Source organism: Oreochromis niloticus, linkage group LG4 (assembly GCF_001858045.2).
Source record: "Oreochromis niloticus isolate F11D_XX linkage group LG4, O_niloticus_UMD_NMBU, whole genome shotgun sequence".
NCBI classification, from domain to species: Eukaryota; Metazoa; Chordata; class Actinopteri; order Cichliformes; family Cichlidae; genus Oreochromis; species Oreochromis niloticus.
In genome coordinates, this window is record NC_031969.2 from 1,991,002 (window position 1) to 2,010,022 (window position 19,021).

The 19,021-nt window shown below is 45.1% G+C and overlaps 1 protein-coding gene across 2 annotated transcripts; it reads right to left on the reverse strand.

Annotated features, from left to right (window-relative positions):
* Window positions 1–497: 497 nt before the first annotated feature.
* On the reverse strand, window positions 498–18,651 carry zgc:86896 (actin-related protein 2/3 complex subunit 1A). 2 transcript variants are annotated; one of them, XM_003456880.4, is made up of 10 exons: window positions 18,526–18,651; window positions 17,967–18,097; window positions 16,476–16,580; window positions 10,802–11,024; window positions 10,584–10,691; window positions 5,324–5,530; window positions 5,098–5,173; window positions 4,623–4,813; window positions 3,888–3,978; window positions 498–3,016 (listed from the first exon to the last, which is right to left on the reverse strand). In XM_003456880.4, exons 2-10 carry the CDS (start codon window positions 18,028–18,030, stop codon window positions 3,011–3,013), a joined length of 1,071 nt encoding a protein of 356 aa, XP_003456928.1. In that variant the 5' UTR covers window positions 18,031–18,097; window positions 18,526–18,651; the 3' UTR covers window positions 498–3,010. The 2 variants fall into 2 exon arrangements, with proteins under 2 accessions (XP_003456928.1, XP_019213913.1); XM_019358368.2 differs by having other exon boundaries at window positions 17,963–18,097.
* Window positions 18,652–19,021: the final 370 nt, after the last annotated feature.

Sequence of the window (19,021 nt, forward strand, 5' to 3'; positions counted from 1 at the left end):
CAAGATGGTGACAGATGTACCCTTAGGCCCCCTCCTCGATTCAGAGATGGTCTTTCCCTTTTCACGTAAATGTCCTCCTTGACTCCGCCCTTAAACCAGCGTTCCTACCTGTCCAGGATGTGTACATCCTCATCATTGAAAGAGTGTCCACTGGCCTGTAGGTGGCCTGTAGAGTTTGACCCCCGGCGGGTGTGTCGCCGAGTGGGGAAAAACGGTTAGACACATGAACAGGTTGGTGGTGTACCGGAGCCTTCTGTCTAGGACTACAGTTAATCCTCACTGTCACCCAGCCATCGGTGAAGAGGGTGAGGCTGGCTCTGTTTTATAAGGCGCTGTCTTCTTGTAGTTGTTTTCTGTCTGTCTCCAATGAGTCAGTTGTAGGTATGCAAGTGAAGAGAGAGACTACAACAAAGGACACTATAGTTTTATCTGGATCCAGGGTGAGTTTCTGGACATTTTTGGTGAAGTCTGTGGAGTTTTTGATGGGATGGGCGGTGTTCCCCACAAGATTCAAGATTTTTATTTGTCATTTGCACACAGGACCAACAGTCCATGCACACTGGAATTCTTGTGCAGAGCTCTCCAGGTCAACTTACACTTTTTACAAGATAAGAAAAAGCCACAAAAAAAGGAAAATAGAAATAAAGCAAGCAATGGAGCAACCATATCGTATTTACTACATACAAAAACACTGTACAGAGAGGGTGGTAATACACTTCCTGGTATTGCACGCATAATATTGCACATTTTCACAAATCTGTTTCACAAATCTGTTTCAGTGAGTATATTGCACATTAGTCAGTGATTTATCCAATCGTATATTTGAAGTCGGGTGAGGCAGTGCTGTGTTATTTTAAGTGTTCAGTGTTTTTTTGTTTTGCCATCAGTCTGACTTTGGCAGGGAAGAAGCTGCTGAAGAATCTTGTTCTGTGTGTGATGATGCTGTCCGCTCTGTTGTGTCTCAGTTTGTATGTGCAGTTTTTGTGTGTGAGCAGAGAGTGGGCTGGATGGTATGAGTCCCAGATCATTCCCTCTGCTCTTTTCCGGCTGTGTGTACGGAGAGTCCATGGATGAAAGTTTTGTCACTATGATGCTCTCTGCAGACTTTATGACTCTTTGCCTGTGTGGTGTTCCCAGACAGTGATGCCTGCAGTTAGGATGCTCTCTATCAGCCCTCTGTAGGCCTGGGTGAGAGGGTGGTGGTTCATGCTGGCTTTCCTGAGCATCCAAATGAAATAAAGCCTTTGGTGAGCTTTTTTCACTGTTCCTGTGGTGTTGAGAGTCCAGCTCAGGTCCTATGTAACCTGCAGTCCCAGGAATCTGTGGCCGTTGGCCCTCTCCACCGCTGTCCTTTTGATGATAAGAGGCTGCAGTGGAGGGGGGTTCTTCCTGAAGTCCAATATTAATTCCTTGGTCTTGTCCGTGTTAAGGATGAGGTTGACGATGGAGTTTTCCTGGGTGGAGACACAGTTGTCGGTGTACATAGGTGGTCTGTCTGTGAAAAAGTCCAGAATCCAGTTACAGTCGGGATGCTGAGGTCTGTCAGTTTCTCGATCAGCTTGCCTGGGGGGATGGTGTTGAAATCAGAGCTGTAGTCCAGAAAGAGCATCCTGACATACGTTCTGCTACTTCTCAGGTGTTGCAGAGTTTGGTTCAGGGCTATTGCTGTTGGATCATCAACTGATCAATGGGTACAGTATGCGAACTGGAGGGGGTGTAATAGTGTCTGGGACCATATGATTGATGTGTGTGAGAACCATTTTTTCTAGACATTTCATGACGACTGGTGTGAGTGCCACTGGCCTGAAGTCATTCAGGGCGGAAGTGTCCAGTGTTTTGGGAACTGGTTTGATGATAGAGGATTTAAAAATACATGGGACTACTGCCTGGGATAGTGACAGGTTGAAGATATCAGTGTGCACACCAGCTAGTTGTTCCCCACAGGCCTTGAGTACTCTGGGAGGAACTCCATCGGGTCCCACAGCCTTGCAGGGATTCACCTTTTTCAGAGCTTTCAGGACCTGTGTCGGGGCTAAGGTCACATCTTTTTTAATATCATGTGAAGTGTGTTTTTCTTTTTTTGTTTTGTTTTTTGCTTTTATTTTATTTTAACTTGTACTTCTACATTGTTCCCTGTTCCTGTATCTGTTCAACTTGTGAACATTGACAAGTATAAGTTGCAAGGTTGTAAATTATAATACAAACTGAGTTAAAAAAATATATATCTGAGTGTCTCTTAGTTATAGACTACTCATTTAGTCTCATTCTTTTCCATGGTTAGAAATTAGTCACCAGAACATCCCTACTTGAAGGTATCCAACTAGAGTGAAGGTAAGTTTCTAATTGCGTGACATGTGATGTGACGTCAACATTGGTGTGAGACACCCGCAACACAGCAAGCATGTGTTGTGGGTGCAACGAGATTGCAGCCAGTATTATGGGGCTTTTATGACCGTATTACCTACAACTCAACAGCTTATTCACTCTCCCTGTCTGGAAACCTGTGTGCTCTCCTCAGATCCCTCCAAAGTTTCTGTTCTGGAATTCCCTCAAGTGAGATAACCAGATGTACCCAAAACAGTTTAGCAAGTCTTCCACACTCTTCCCAGTCCCAGCTACCATTGTTTCTCCTCACTCAAATGAGCTTCTGCTTTAGTTCCCACAGTCAGTTTTGCCATACCAGTCTCCTGTTTGTTCTTTTAAACTTGCTTCTGGTGTGCTGGGTCTGAATTTAGAGTCCAGTTTGTGCCAAAAACATGAGAACCAGCCGTAACACAGGATTAGCTACACTGACCTCCATATGTACCGGCAGAGTAAGTTATGTAAAGCACAGTGGATCCACAACAGACATTACATTACCCATTTATTTTTGTAAACAATTTGGTTTTTTTTGTCAAATATCACAAATCACATGTGCTAACAGCATTTCCCAGTTATTGGAAAACACAGATGAATGAATGAACCAAGGATGTGTTTGATACTCTGACTCAGCTCAAGGACAAATGTGGAGTCAGGCCTGCAAAGGAGAGGAAAAACAAAATCATGTTAGAACATAAGAGCCTTTAAGATCTGATTGACACACAAGGATCATCAAATGATGTGTTTCTTGTTCCATTATAGCTGATGGCTAACACTGAGCACAGAGATCCAATACACCCGAGTGTATTATCAGTCTTAAATCTCAGCGTGGATCTCCATTAATACTCTCAGGCATGAAATTCATATTTCCCAGCCTGCAATCAATATTATAGGCCTTCTAAGGTTAATATAACTCCTAGTAACAAATTTAACAATTCAAGTTTACATTCATGTGCAGCGACAAATCACTTTAAGTGTTTTGGAGATCTGAATTCAGAAAACTGGTCTGAGCCTGTAATGTGAGATGTTTAAGAAACATTGGTAAATTTGCTGACACCACTTTTATTCTGTTTTAGCTCTTCTGGGCTTTTACCTCATTGGATGATGTGTGCTTGTGTGTGAATGTGTACATTTTTGTATGTGTATGTGCATATTTGCATGTACACATATTTTTTACAAACATATATGGATGTCTCATAATGTTTTCTATAATGTTTTCATCTTATCTATTTTAATTCTTTTTATCATATTATCCCTCTGTTCAGCACTTTGGCCGACACTTGATGTCTTTTATATGTGCTATATAAATAAAGATGACTTAACTTGACTTGCACTAAATGTGTGCATCCTACTTTTACTTTATCGAGAAGCCTGACTTCAGTAAGCTGAGCTTGCTCAGTTTCTACAAAGTTAGAGGGTTATGCCTGTAGTACATGAAAGACTCATTGTCAGAGCAATTCAAAAAAGATTTGTTCAAAAATAATTACTACATCCACTTCATCTTTTTGTATTTTTACTGAAGACAGTACCTTAAAATCCCAGATCACCATAGCTCCATCCAGACTCACGCTGCTGTACTGCACAACTTTGGCTTTGTCCAGTGATACAATACGCAGCTGCCTGCAGAGCACAACACAAAGTAACAGCTCAGAAAGGAAATGACAACAAAGGTGAAAATATTTGGACAGACAAAACACGTACTGACACGTACTAACAGATGCTCTTCTGTGAGCAAAGTGAGATGAACGGGTATTACATAAATGATGGTTTTAAAATCAGTTTCCATTTTAATTTTCGGTTCACTTGATTTGTATTTATATAGCACCAAATCACAACGACAGTCACCTCAGCACACTTTACTTTGTAAATAATAGAGAGAAACCACAACAATCATATGACCCCCTATGAGCAAGCACTTGGCGACAGTGGGAAGGAAAAACTCCCTTTTAACAGGAAGAAACCTCCGACAGAGCCAGGCTCAGGGAGGGGCGGGGCCATCTGCTGTGACCGGTTTGGGAGCCAGAGATTAATAGTAACTAATCATTAAATGGAGAGAGGTCTATGAACACATAGTGAGTGAAAAAGAAACACTCAGCTTTGGAAATATTAGCAGAAAATAAAGTGGGTGAGAGCTGTATGATGACAAATAGTAAAACTCTGTAGAAAATATTTAAAACATGCTTCCTTCACTCAGTTGTTTAAGAACAGAACCTCCTCAGCAAAGGTTATTGTGCCTTTTTAAAGTAAAAAGCTGTGTCCCTCACGTGATGCTGTTTTGATGAAGTGTGTCCAGGTCACTGGTGTCCTCCTCAGTGGCCTTTTTGTCCAGGTTGCGAAAGTGTTGCATTGCTGACATATTCCCTTTGGAGGTCTGCTTTGGGATATCAAGCTTCTTCACAAACTCCAGAGAGTGTGGACCCTTATACGTGTACTGGTAGGGGCAACAGTCATGTCCCTGGGTGCACAAAAAGCACAAAAGAATATCTGATCATTTTGGATATTCTGTTTTTCAATGTGATATTGTGTGACCAATGGCCACGGAGCAGCAAAGCTCAGACACAATTTAGTATAAGTTTTTTATTTTATTTATCAAGGCTTCAGTTTTGTCTTTCTGTCTTCAACATGACTTTCACATTACTCAGAGTCATTTAATCTATTGATAATATGGAGATTTTACATCTTTACACAGTTGAATAATTTCATTTACACAGACAAACACATGGAGCGGGACATAGTTACCGCAGCAACAATCTCAGTAGGGCTGATATAGAGGACACTCAGCAGTGGCAGACTGTCACTGGTCAGCTGGGTTACCCTAACAGACGAACAGGTAAAATGATATAAGGTCATACACCTGCGACACGCCAATATACAAGGAAAGGTTTTCAGTAATGGCTTTATGTTTAAGTGAATAAAATAATACTGCTCATATTAATGAAATAAGTGGTTCGGTAGCAATACTTACTCCTTCCCCTGTGTGGCATCAGCGACACTGATGCTGCTGTTGTGGGCCACCCAGGCCAACTGGTCTCCACTGGGAGAGAAAGAAACACTGTGTACCCACCCACCACAGTCTTTATGCTCCAGCATCATCTCCCCAAAAGGCATCTTGGCCCCCCAGGCAGTGGGCCCGGGCTTCTCCTCAATGTCCTTGATGTAGGTTGAGAAAATCCTGGGAAACACAAATATCTCTTTGTTAGTTCTTAAACAGTGAATGTGTTTTGTCTACTTTTTCATTACCCATAAAGCCTGAATGGCCCATAACCAAAATGAATAAGACATCTTTGGTTCAAGTGTACTGACATTATTTTATAACATAAAACCTTATGGTTGCTTTTCATGCTTGACATATCTGACTTTCTGACCTCCCTCTCCCCAGCCACCTCCTCCAGCTTATCCGGGGGAACACCAAGGCGTTCCCAGGCCAGCCGAGAGATATAATCTCTCCAGCGTGTCCTGGGTCTGCCCCGGGGCCTCCTCCCGGTGGGACATGCCCGGAACACCTCACCCAGGAGGCGCCCAGGAGGCATCCTTGTCAGATGCCCGAACCACCTCAACTGGCTCCTTTCGATGTGGAGGAGCAGCGGCTCTACTCTGAGCCCCTCCCGGATGGCCGAACTTCTCACCCTATCTCTAAGGGAGAGGCCAGCCACCCTTCGGAGGAAGCTCATTTCTGCCGCTTGTATCCGCGATCTCGTTCTTTCGGTCACTACCCACAGCTTGTGGCCATAGGTGAGGGTAGGGACGTAGATCGACCGGTAAATTGAGAGCTTCGCTTTTACACTCAGCTCCCTCTTCACCACGACGGACCGGTGCAGCGTCCGCATCACTGCAGCCGCAGCACCAATCCGTCTGTCGATCTCCGGCTCCCTTCTCCCATCACTCGCGAACAAGACCCCGAGATACTTGAACTCCTCCACTTGGGGCAGGAACTCATCCCCGACCTGGAGTGGGCACTCCACCCTTTTCCGGCTGAGAACCATGGCCTCAGATTTGGAGGTGCTGATCCTCATTCCCGCTGCTTCACACTCGGCTGCGAACCGTTCCAATGCGAGCTGGAGGCCTTCACCTGATGAAGCCAACAGAACCACATCATCCGCAAAAAGCAGAGATGAGATTCTGAGGCCACCGAAGCGAAAGCCCTCCGCCACTTGGCTGCGCCTAGAAATCCTGTCCATAAAAATTATGAACAGAACCGGTGACAAAGGGCAGCCCTGGCGGAGCCCATCACCCACCGGGAACGAGTCCGACTTATTGCCGGCAATGCGAACCAAACTCTTGCAACGGTTGTATAGGGATTGAATGGCCCGTAGCAATGGGCCAGACACCCCATACTCCGGCAACACCTCCCACAGGACACCCCGAGGGACACGGTCGAATGCCTTCTCCAAGTCCACAAAACACATGTAGACTGGTTGGGCAAACTCCCATGCACCCTCAAGTATCCTTGAGAGGATAAAGAGCTGGTCCAGTGTTCCGCGACCAGGATGAAAACCGCATTGTTCCTCCTGTATCCAAGGTTCGACTAGCGGACGAACTCTCCTTTCCAGCACCCTGGCATAGACTTTCCCAGGGAGGCTGAGGAGTGTGATCCCCCTGTAGTTGGAACACACCCTCCGGTCTCCCTTCTTAAAGATGGGGACCACCACCCCGGTCTGCCAATCCAGGGGTACTGCCCCTGATCTCCACGCAACATTGTAGAGGCGTGTCAACCAGGACAGCCCTACAACGTCCAGAGCCTTCAGGAACTCGGGGCGGACCTCATCAACACCAGGGGCTCTGCCACCAAGGAGTTGTTTAACTGCGTCAGTGACCTCGCCCCCGGAAATTGGCGGGTCATTCCCCTCATCCCCAGACTCTGCTTCCTCCTCAGAAGACGTGTCAGTGGGATTAAGGAGGTCCTCGAAGTATTCCTTCCACCGCCTGACAATTTTCTCAGTCGACGTCAGCAGCGCTCCGCCAGCACTATACACAGTGCAGGTAGAGCACCGCTTTCCCCTCCTGAGATGCCTGACGGTTTGCCAGAATCTCTTCGAGGCAGTCCGAAAGTCTTTTTCCATGGCCTCTCCGAACTCCTCCCACACCCGAGTTTTTGCTTCAGCCACTGCCCGAGCCGCATTCCGCTTGGCCTGTCGATACCTGTCGGCTGCCTCCGGAGTCCCACAGGCTAACCAAGCCCGATAGGACTCCTTCTTCAGCCTGGTGGCTCCCTTCACCTCTGGTGTCCACCATTTGGTTCGGGGATTACCACCACAGCAGGCACCAACCACCTTGCGACCGCAGCTCAATGCAGCAGCTTCGGCGATGGAGACGCTGAACATGGTCCATTCGGACTCAATGTCCCCAGTCTCCCTCGGAATGCTGTTGAAGCTCTGCCGGAGGTGTGCGTTGAAGATCTCGCGGACTGGGGCCTCTGCTAGACGTTCCCAGCACACCCTCACTACGCGTTTAGGTGCACCGGATCTGTCCAGCGTCCTCCCCCGCCACCTGATCCAACTCACCACCAGGTGGTGATCAGTTGACAGCTCAGCCCCTCTCTTTACCCGAGTGTCCAGAACATATGGTCGCAGGTCTGGTGATACGATTACAAAATCGATCATCGACCTGCGGCCTAGAGCGTCCTGGTGCCACGTGCACTTATGGACACTCTTATGTTCGAACAAGGTGTTCGTTATGGCCAAACTGTGATTTGCACAGAAGTCCAATAACAAAACACCGCTCGGGTTCAGATCAGGGAGGCCGTTCCTCCCAATCACGCCCCTCCAGGTCTCGCTGTTGTTACCCACATGAGCATTGAAGTCTCCCAGCAGGACAACAGAGTCTCCAGATGGGGCACCTTCCAGCACCCCCCCCCCCCCCCCCCCAGGGACTCTAAGAAGGCTGGGTACTCTGAACTGCCACTCGGCGCATAAGCGCAGATGACAGTCAGGACCCGTTCCCCGACCCTAAGGCGCAGGGAACAAACCCTCTCATCCACCGGGAAAAACCCCAACGTACCGGCAGCAAGCCGAGGGGATATTAGAATACCCACCCAGCCCGCCGCCTCTCACCAGGGGCAACTCCAGACTGAGACAGAGTCCAGCCCTCTCCAGGAGACTGGTTCCAGAGCCCAAGCCATGCGTAGAGGTGAGCCCGACTATATCTAGCCGGTACCTCTCAACCTCACGCACTAACTCAGGCTCCTTCCCCACCAGAGAGGTGACATTCCATGTCCCTATTGCCAGTCTTGGCAGCTGGGAATCAGTCCGCCAGGGCCTCCGCTCCTGGCCGCCGCCCAGCACACAATGCACCCGACCCCTATGGCGCCTCCTGCGGGTGGTGGGCCTGCGGGAGGATAGGCCCATGTCTCCTCTTCGGGCTGTGCCCGGCCGGGCCCCATGGACTAAGGCCCGGCCACCAGACGCTCGCCCTCGGGCACCCTCCCCGGGCCTGGCTCCAGGGCGGGGCCCCGGTAACCCTATCCCGGGCAGGGTAAACTGTTCCCTCGATATTCTCTTCATAAGGGTCTTCTGAATCGCTCTTTGTCTGGTCCCTCACCCAAGACCAATTTGCCATGGGAGACCCTACCAGGGGGCAAAAGCCCCCAGACAACATAGCCCCTGAGATCCCTGGGACACACAAACCCCTCCACCACGATAAGGTAGCGATTCACGGAGAGGCTTTACTTTTATTATTTAAATTTTTTTTACACAAAACAATATTAGGCTAAAGCAAAAATAGTTTTAAATTAAACTTAGCACAAAAAGCATATTGATGCTTGATGGCAGTTGTTTATTTCTCCTTAAATGCTGCTGCATCTTTAAGGAGAATGTGTGGATTATGCAGCAGAGCTGAGTAATGGGCTGTGCTGTTGAAAACTTATTCTCTTACTGACTTTTGTTTTGAGCTTCTGGTGACAATAGGGTGATTAATCGACACCAGATTAGCAGCACCGGCTACAACAGTCAGTTTGCTTCTCATCCAAGTATGCCATGTTTGGCTGATCAGGCAAATTCAAGCTGGTGTTCTGCAAAACCAAGCTGCAACATTATTTCGCGTGAGCCCTAGTGCCATCTATAAACTGAGGGTCAAGCTCCATATAACGCAGGATGTCAAAGACAGGCTGTGAAGTGGGCATCCCAAGAAGATGACACGACAAGAAGACCATTTCCTCACCCTGTCAGCCAGGACAGCCAGGAGGTCTGCTATGGCTGCCCTTCACTGTCAGGACCAGTTGCGGTGGTGCTGGCAACACGTGCACTGGACTTGAACATGTGGAGGAACATTATGTTCAGCGATGAGTCCAGATTCTGCCTACAGCAGTTGGCTTGTTGGGTAGTGTGAAGACGCAAAGAACACTGAGCTGATTTCTTCTCCAGCAACAGATTTTGGTTGAGGCAGTGCGATGGTGATGGTGAGGCTTCTCCTCACTGGAGGCAGTTTCAATGCTGAGAGATATCGAGATTAGGTTCTGCAACCAGGCAATCCCATATCTCCACAGTCCGAGACCAAACTCTATTCTCCAAGATGACAATGCTCACACCCACAGAGCGGAGTTTACCAGAAACCTCCAGAGATTGGGAGGAGAGAGGGTGATTGGCCTACCCGCAGTCCTGACCTCAACCACATTGAACATTTGCGGGATCAGTTTGGGTGTGCTGTTTGTGCAAGAGTGACAAATGCTGGTTGAAGAATGGGACGCCAATCCACAGCAATGTGTGACCAAGCCAGTGACCAGCATTAAGAGGAGGTAACAGGCTGTTGTGGCTATGTATGGTAATTCAGACGTCAATGGTCCACTCCAATGAATGACACCAAACAACAGTCAAACTGGCACTGCCAGAGATGATTTGGCACACTTTCTTATGAAAGTAATGTGTCTTCTTTATCCTGATCATGGCTTTAAACTGAAATTCCCAACACCTGCTAACTCTAGACTTAGTCAAACTTTGTGTAAATCAGGGTTAGGATTATTTTGAGGCAATGATCACAAATGAGTGTGTTAATAAGGGCAACAGAAGACTGTAAGTGTGATTAAGTCAATATAAATTCCACTGTATTAGTTCGTTTTAATCAAGGAGCAACATCCAGTTAAACAGTGTGGCTTGAAGATTTGCCTAAAACAATTTTATACTGAAATAAGATGTGCAAATATGTGTGAAAGATGCGGTCATTGTGTGTCGTCATCATGCAAAGATCGAAGCAAAACCTGTCCTTTGGGTTTCCAGGTTTCATCATAGTTTCACCTGCAGTGAAGGTCTGCAGACCCTGCTGCCAGTAGAATGTTGTTGGGATGCCAGTCCAGACTCAGCACTGTAGAGCAAATTGACTTCTTGATGTGTTTACTCAGCCACCTAAAGTGGAAGAGGAATGTTAGAACCATTCCAATAATAACAAAAAATCAACATCATCACGTCTTATGTACCAAACACAAGTCTTTAAAATGAGATCTTATATTGCTCACCAGTCATTTTCCTGCTCAAAGTAGCAAATAGAGATAAGACGGGCTCCACTGCCCAGGGCAAACTTGTTCTCCAGTGGGGACCACTTCACACATGTGGCTGCACGGTTGATGCGTACCAAGACTAAGGTAGGTTTCCAGACACCATCCTTCAGGGTCCACACATAGGCATTGCGGTCGGAGGCACATGTCACTATGCGATTAGACTGCGGGGCCCAGTCTATGCCTATGGATGATAGATATGGACACTTTATATCTGAGTACAGAAATATGTGCATGGAATCTTATAGTTGATAGGTATCCTCACCCATCACACACAAAACAGATTTCTTGTATGGATTTATAGATAATGGTAGAAATAATTTCCTGAAGAATTCTTTATGGCAGAGGAGTTCAATAAGTGTGAGGAACACGGCTCTCTACTATGTCAGTAATGGATCAGGTGAGATGGGCTATACATGATATGAAGCAGTTTGTCCATCACTGACTAAAATGCCCACTGGATTCTGGCCAATGATTGACTCCAACTAGTTGACATTCAGCTTTACCCTCTGAGCCACAGCTTCAGAGGCTTGGCGCTGTCACTTGGTGTTCGCTCGCTTTGTGGTAGAGTATCACTTCCTGTTCCTGCTCAAACACAGTGGTGTTTCTGAGTAGCTTTTCTGCTTAGCAATTTAATTAAAATCTTTTAGATACATCCCTTTTTCATAGTATAATCTTCACATGCTTCATGTGAAGCACCCTTTCTGTGTACTCACTACCTAATTTATAGCCAAAGTATTCACTCACTGTGTCTCTACTGTTTCGCTAGCTTAGCTTAGCTCGTAGCCGACTCGATAGCACCATGGCTACTTCACCTGTCCCTCCTGCACTTTCTTGCTCATTGTGTCAGATGTTTAGCTACTCCTCGGCCTCCTTTAGCAGTAATGATACCTGTAACAAATGTAGCATATTTGCAGCTCTGGAGGCCAGGATTACTGAATTGGAGACTCGGCTTCGCACCCTTCATTCACCCGTATCTAGCCAGGCTCCTGTAGCTGGTGCAGCTGAAGATAGCGTAGGCCCCGCTAGCTGTTCCCCGGCAGACCCCAAGCAGCTGGGGAAAGAGGGCGGCTGGGTGACGGTGAGGAGGAAGCATAGTCTTAAACAGAAGCCCCAGGTACACCACCAACCTGTTCATGTGTCTAACCGTTTTTCCCCACTCGGCGACACACCCGCCGGGGGACAAACTCTGGTAATTGGTGATTCTGTTCTCAGACATGTGAAGCTAGAGACACCGGCAACCATAGTCAATTGTCTTCCAGGGGCCAGAGGAGGCGACATTGAAGGAAATTTAAAACTGCTGGCTAAGGGTAAACGTAAATACAGTAAGATCATAATTCACGTCGGCAGTAATGACACCCGGTTACGTCAATCGGAGGTCACTAAAATCAATATTGAATCGGTGTGTAACTTTGCCAAAACAATGTGGGACTCAGTAGTTTTCTCTGGTCCCCTCCCCAATCAGACCAGGAGTGACATGTTTAGCCGCATGTTCTCCTTAAATTGCTGGCTGTCTGAGTGGTGTCCCAGAAACGATGTGGGCTTCATAGATAATTGGCAAACCTTCTGGAGGAAACCTGGTCTTGTTAGGAGAGACGGCATCCATCCCACTTTGGATGGAGCAGCTCTCATTTCTAGAAATATGGACCAATTTATTAAACCCCCCAAAATATGACTATCCAGAGTTGGGACCAGGAAGCAGAGTTGCAGTCTTACACGCCTCTCTGCAGCTTCTCTCCTCCTGCTACCCCCCCAAAAACCCATCTCCATAGAGACTGTGTCAGCTCCCAAACAGACAAAAAACAAACTAAAAACCAGCAATAAACAACTTAAACATAAAAAATCACAAAGAAAGAACAATACAGTATCCACATCTGAACCAAAGAGTAAAACAGTGAAATGTGGATTATTAAATATTAGGTCTCTTTCCTCCAAGTCTCTGTTAGTACATGACTTAATAATTGATCAACAAATCGATTTACTCTGCCTTACAGAAACCTGGTTGCAGCAGGATGATTATGTTAGTTTAAATGAATCAACACCCCCGAGTCATTCTAACTACCAGAAACCTCGAAGCACAGGCCGAGGGGGCGGTGTGGCAGCAATTTTTCACACCAGCCTATTAATTAACGAAAGACCCAGACAGACTTTTAATTCATTTGAAAGCCTGATGCTTAGCCTCGTCCACCCCAGCTGTAAAACTCAGAAACCAGTCTTACTTGTAACCATCTATCGTCCACCTGGGCCTTACACAGAGTTTCTCTCTGATTTCTCAGACTTTTTAATCTGATTTAGTGCTCAGCTCAGATAAAATAATTATTGTGGGTGATTTTAACATCCATGTAGATGCTAAAAATGACAGCCTCAACATGGCATTTAATCTGTTATTAGACTCAATTGGCTTCTCTCAAAATGTAAAAGAACCCACCCACCACTTTAATCACACTCTAGATCTTGTTTTAACATATGGCATAGAAACTGAACATTTAACAGTGTTTCCTGAAAACCCTCTGCTGTCTGATCATTTCCTGATAACATTTACATTTACAATAATTGATTACACAGCAGTGGAGAGTAGACTTTATCACAGTAGATGTCTTTCTGAAAGCACTGTAACTAAGTTTAAGAATATAATCCACCCACTGTTATCATCTTCAATGCCCTGTACCAACATAGAGCAGAGCAGCTATCTGAACGCTACCCCAACAGAGGTCGATTATCTTGTTAATAATTTTACCTCCTCACTACGTACGACTCTGGATACTGTAGCTCCTGTGAAAACTAAGGCCTCAAATCAGAAGTACCTGACTCCGTGGTATAATTCTCAAACACGTAGCCTAAAGCAGATGACTCGTAAGCTGGAGAGGAAATGGCGTGTCACAAATTTAGAGAATCATTATTTAGCCTGGAGAAATAGTTTGCTGCTTTATAAGAAAGCCCTCCGCAAAGCCAGAACATCTTACTATTCGTCACTGATTGAAGAAAATAAGAACAACCCCAGGTTTCTCTTCAGCACTGTAGCCAGGCTGACAAACAGTCAGAGCTCTACTGAGCCAACCATCCCTTTAACGTTAACTAGTAATGACTTCATGAACTTCTTCACAAATAAAATTTTTATCATTAGAGAAAAAATTACCAATAATCATCCCACAGATGTAATATTATCTACAGCTACTTTTAGTACCATTGATGTTAAGTTAGACTCTTTTTCTCCAATTGATCTTTCTGAGTTAACTTCAATAATTAATTCCTCCAAACCATCAACGTGTCTTTTAGACCCCATTCCTACAAAACTGCTCAAAGAAGTCCTGCCATTAATTAATGCTTCAATCTTAAATATGATCAACCTATCTCTAATAATCGGCTATGTACCACAGGCCTTCAAGGTGGCTGTAGTTAAACCTTTACTTAAAAAGCATCTCTAGACCCAGCAGTCTTAGCTAATTATAGGCCAATCTCCAACCTTCCTTTCATATCAAACATCCTTGAAAGAGTAGTTGTCAAACAGCTAACTGATCATCTGCAGAGGAATGGCTTATTTGAAGAGTTTCAGTCAGGTTTCAGAGCTCATCACAGCACAGAAACAGCTTTAGTGAAGGTTACAAATGATCTTCTTATGGCCTCTGACAGTGGACTCATCTCTGTGCTTGTCCTGCTAGACCTTAGTGCTGCGTTCGATACTGTTGACCATAATATCCTATTAGAGCGATTAGAACATGCTGTAGGTATTACAGGTACTGTACTGCAGTGGTTTGTATCATATCTATCTAATAGACTCCAGTTTGTACATGTAAATGGAGAGTCCTCTTCACACACTAAGGTCAATTATGGTGTTCCACAGGGTTCAGTGCTGGGACCAATTCTATTTACATTATACATGCTTCCCTTAGGCAGCATCATTAGAAGACATAGCATAAATTTTCACTGCTATGCAGATGACACGCAGCTCTATCTATCCATGAAGCCAGGTAACACACACCAATTAGTTAAACTGCAGGAATGTCTTAAAGACATAAAGACCTGGATGGCCGCTAACTTTCTGCTTCTTAATTCAGATCAAACTGAGGTTATTGTACTCGGCCCTGAAAATCTTAGAAATATGGTATCTAAGCAGATTCTTACTCTGGATGGCATTTCCTTGGCCTCCAGTGATGCTGTGAGGAACCTTGGAGTCATTTTTGACCAGGACATGTCCTTCAACGCACTTATTAAACAAATATGTAAGACTGCTTTCTTCCATTTGCACAACATCTCTAAAATTAGAAATATCCTGTCTCAGAGTGACGCTGAAAAACTAGTTCATGCATTCATTACTTCCAGGCTGGACTACTGTAATTCTTTATTATCAGGATGTCCTAAAAACTCCCTGAAAAGCCTTCAGCTGATCCAAAATGCTGCAGCAAGAGTCCTGACAGGGACTAGAAAGAGAGAGCAGATTTCTCCTGTTTTGGCTTCCCTTCATTGGCTTCCTGTTTAATCCAGAATTCAAAATCCTGCTCCTCACATACAAGGTCTTAAATAATCAGGCCCCACCTGATCTTAATGACCTTGTAGTACCATATCACCCTATTAGAGCACTTCGCTCTCACACTGCAGGCCTACTTGTTGTTCCTAGAGTATTTAAAAGTAGAATGGGAGGCAGAGCCTTCAGTTTTCAGGCCCCTCTTCTGTGGAACCAGCTTCCAGTTTGGATTCAGGAGACAGACACTATCTCTACTTTCAAGATTAGGCTTCAAACTTTCCTTTTTGCTAAAGCATATAGTTAGGGCTGGACCAGGTGACCCTGAATCCTCCCTTAGTTATGCTGCAATAGACGTAGGCTGCCGGGGATTCCCATGATGCATTGAGTTTTTCCTTTCCAGTCACCTTTCTCACTCACTATGTGTTAATAGACCTCTCTGCATCGAATCATATCTGTTATTAATCTCTGTCTCTCTTCCACAGCATGTCTTTATCCTGTTTTCCTTCTCTCACCCCAACCAATCACAGCAGATGGCCCCGCCCCTTCCTGAGCCTGGTTCTGCCGGAGGTTTCTTCCTGTAAAAAGGGAGTTTTTCCTTCCCACTGTCGCCAAAGTGCTTGCTCATAGGGGGTCATATGATTGTTGGGGTTTTCTGTGTACCTATAAAGCGCCTTGAGGCGACTTTTGTTGTGATTTGGCGCTTTATAAATAAAATTGAATTGAACTGAATGACCTAATTCTAATAATACACTTTACAGCACCCGAGCATTTGTGCGTGTACAACATTTTTAGAGGAAGATTATTAAACTTGTAACCCCATAATTAAAGCTAACAATGAATATAAAAAATAAAAATAAAACAAATTAACTAAAAACAAAAGAAAGGGATAGAAATATTAGCACATATCAAATATTTAAGAAAGGCTATCAAGAAAAATCATTTTATAAGAAGATATTTGAAAAATGATCTAATTTCAATGGGCAGACTTTTCCACTTTTGTTTGCTAACCTTGAAATAAAGAGCAAAGCAAATGCTTAGGCACATGAGGGGTTAGGCATTAATAATTAACTGATGTACTTCTGAGCCAGCCTCTTTAATACTTTGAAAATGGGAACGTTTTGAAAGTCATTATGGATTTTAACAGATTAAATCTTTCCATTACAGATATGGTACCTGTGATTCGTCCGGTGTGCTCGGTCAACTCGTGGATCTTGACCCAGTCTTTGCCATTTTTTTCATAGATGTTCACCGCATTGTTGTTAGGACTCACAGCAATCTCTGGAAGCAAATATGTCATCACTTTGTTTCAGTAGTCTAACAATAATGAAGAAATATGAACCACAGAAAGACATTTATGTAACAAACATCTAAGTTAATGACCAGAAAATATATGAATTCCTCTCGCTTCACATACATTGTCATATGTATATATATGTTTAAAAAATTCCCCTCTCGCCCCTGCAACGGTCTATCCTCCAAGTTCAGGTCCTCTACCAGAGGCCTGGGGGCTTGAGTGTCCTGTGCAGTATCTTAGCTGTTCCCAGGACTGCGCTCTTCTGGACAGAGATCTCCGATGTTGTTCCCGGGATCTGCTGGAGCCACTCGCCTAGCTTGGGAGTCACCGCACCTAGTGCTCCGATTACCACGGGGACCACAGTTACCTTCACCCTCCACATCTTCTCCAGCCCTTAGAACCTCTCCAGCTTCTCGTGTTCCTTCTTCCTGCTGTTATGTGCTGGATTGTCTCTGGGGCATCTTTACACAGCCTGCACCTGGGGTCTTGCCTGGTGTGATAGACCCCAGCCTCTATGGATCTTGTACTCAGAGCTTGTTCTTGTGCTGCCATGATTAGTGCCTCTGTGCTGTCTTTCAGTCCAGCTTTGTCCAGCCATTGGTAGGATTTCTGAATGTCAGTCACCTCCTCTATCTGCTGGTGGTACATACCGTGCAGGGGCCTGTCCTTCCATGATGGTGCCTCGTCTCCCTCCTCTTTCTTGGGTTTCTGCTGCCTGAGGTATTCACTGAGCATGCAGTCAGTTGGGGGCATCTTCGTGATGTATTCGTGGATGTTTGTTGTCTCATCCTGGACTGTGGTGCTGACACTCACCAGTCCCCGGCCCCCTTCCTTCCCCTTAGCATACAGCCTCAGGGTGCTGGACTTGGGGTGAAACCCTCCATGCATGGTAAGGAGCTTCCTTGTTTTGATGTCAATGGCTTCTGTCTCCTCCTTTGGTCAGCTTATTACCCCAGCAGTACCTGATCACGGGCAGGGCGTAGGTGTTGATAGTCCGGATCTTGTTCTTTCCGTTCACCTGACTCCTCAGGACTTGCCTGACCCTCTGCAGGTACTTGGTGGTTGTATAACATGCCTCGTTCACCTATTCACACCCATTCATACAAGCAAGTTTTTTCTACACCTAAGTGCTTTCTATATAACATTAAAACAATGTAGTGAAGTGCAATGTTATTCAAAGGCCCAGATAACCTCCAGGTGTATACATACATGTATGCATTAAAGCTCTCTGAGTCAATTTCCTCTACTGATAATAAGATTGCCAGTGTTTCTCTGAACCACATTAATGCAGTCTATATATGTGCATTTATGTGTGAGCTACTCTATATATGGAAATGGAGCATGATTATTTTTTCTGGTATTTCACCTACGGGTCCTATCTTTGTTCCAGGCATGGCAGGATAGCGGGTCCAGTCCAAAACTGTACAGCGACATGTCTGAACAGAGGCAAGACAGACTGCTGGAATGCTGCTGCTGTCACGGTTGTTGTAAAGATGGGCTGCTGCATGTTCCAGGATAAAAGGAAGAGAAAAAACAGGGTACACTTTGTTTGAGAGAACAGTTTTCTTAAATAAAGCAGAAATGGTTTGTTGTTTATACTTTTCTCTGTTTGGAGGTTTTATTAGAAATCAGGTTTCAAGAAAGGACTCTGGAATAGCTTTAGTGTAATTCATAGTTAGTTGAATGAATAAAGACTGGGAGATAACAACTTTATCAGATCTAATGCAGACAAATCTGGAGGTGAACGACAGACTTATCAGCATTTGTTTGTTTCTGAAAACACAACAACAGACTACATTTAAAAGGTCTTAAGCCCAATAACATATCACCTAAATTCCAGGTTCTACTTTTGTTTTGTTTAAACAATCTGAAACTTAACAAGTTGCTTAGATTTGATACAAAATAATTGGGGCTGATATTATTACTTACCCTGTGTCTGTGTGGTCAGGTAGTAGAGGAGGGTTCAGAGTTGTATTCGTGAGAGTGTCTGCACGACAGGAGCTGTGTACTGAGTCCTGGTGAAGAATATGACTGTGTTATTGTTGAAGGGAGTGAAAGAACAGTAGGTGTGTCTACTGATAGCTGTTGAGCAAGCTTGCCTGCTCAGAAGTTTGCTGGGAGCAAATGTCTCCAATTGGCTCTCAGTACAGGCTGGTGATCAGCAGTTTGACTAAATGCTTCATACAAAAACATCTACTTCATTCATTCTTTGGGACATACTTTGATTTTGGGGGGATGAAACTGTTATTTTTATATCCTGCCATTATTATAAACAGCTCCATACAGCCCAAATATACCCATACATGTACACCTGTGATACCTGTGATATGTATTTTATAGCTGTGTTTCCACAAGAAGCCAGGTCTGTAAAAGCTGAGCCAGCAGCAGCTCTTGCACCAGTTTACACAATGGCATGCACAAACCA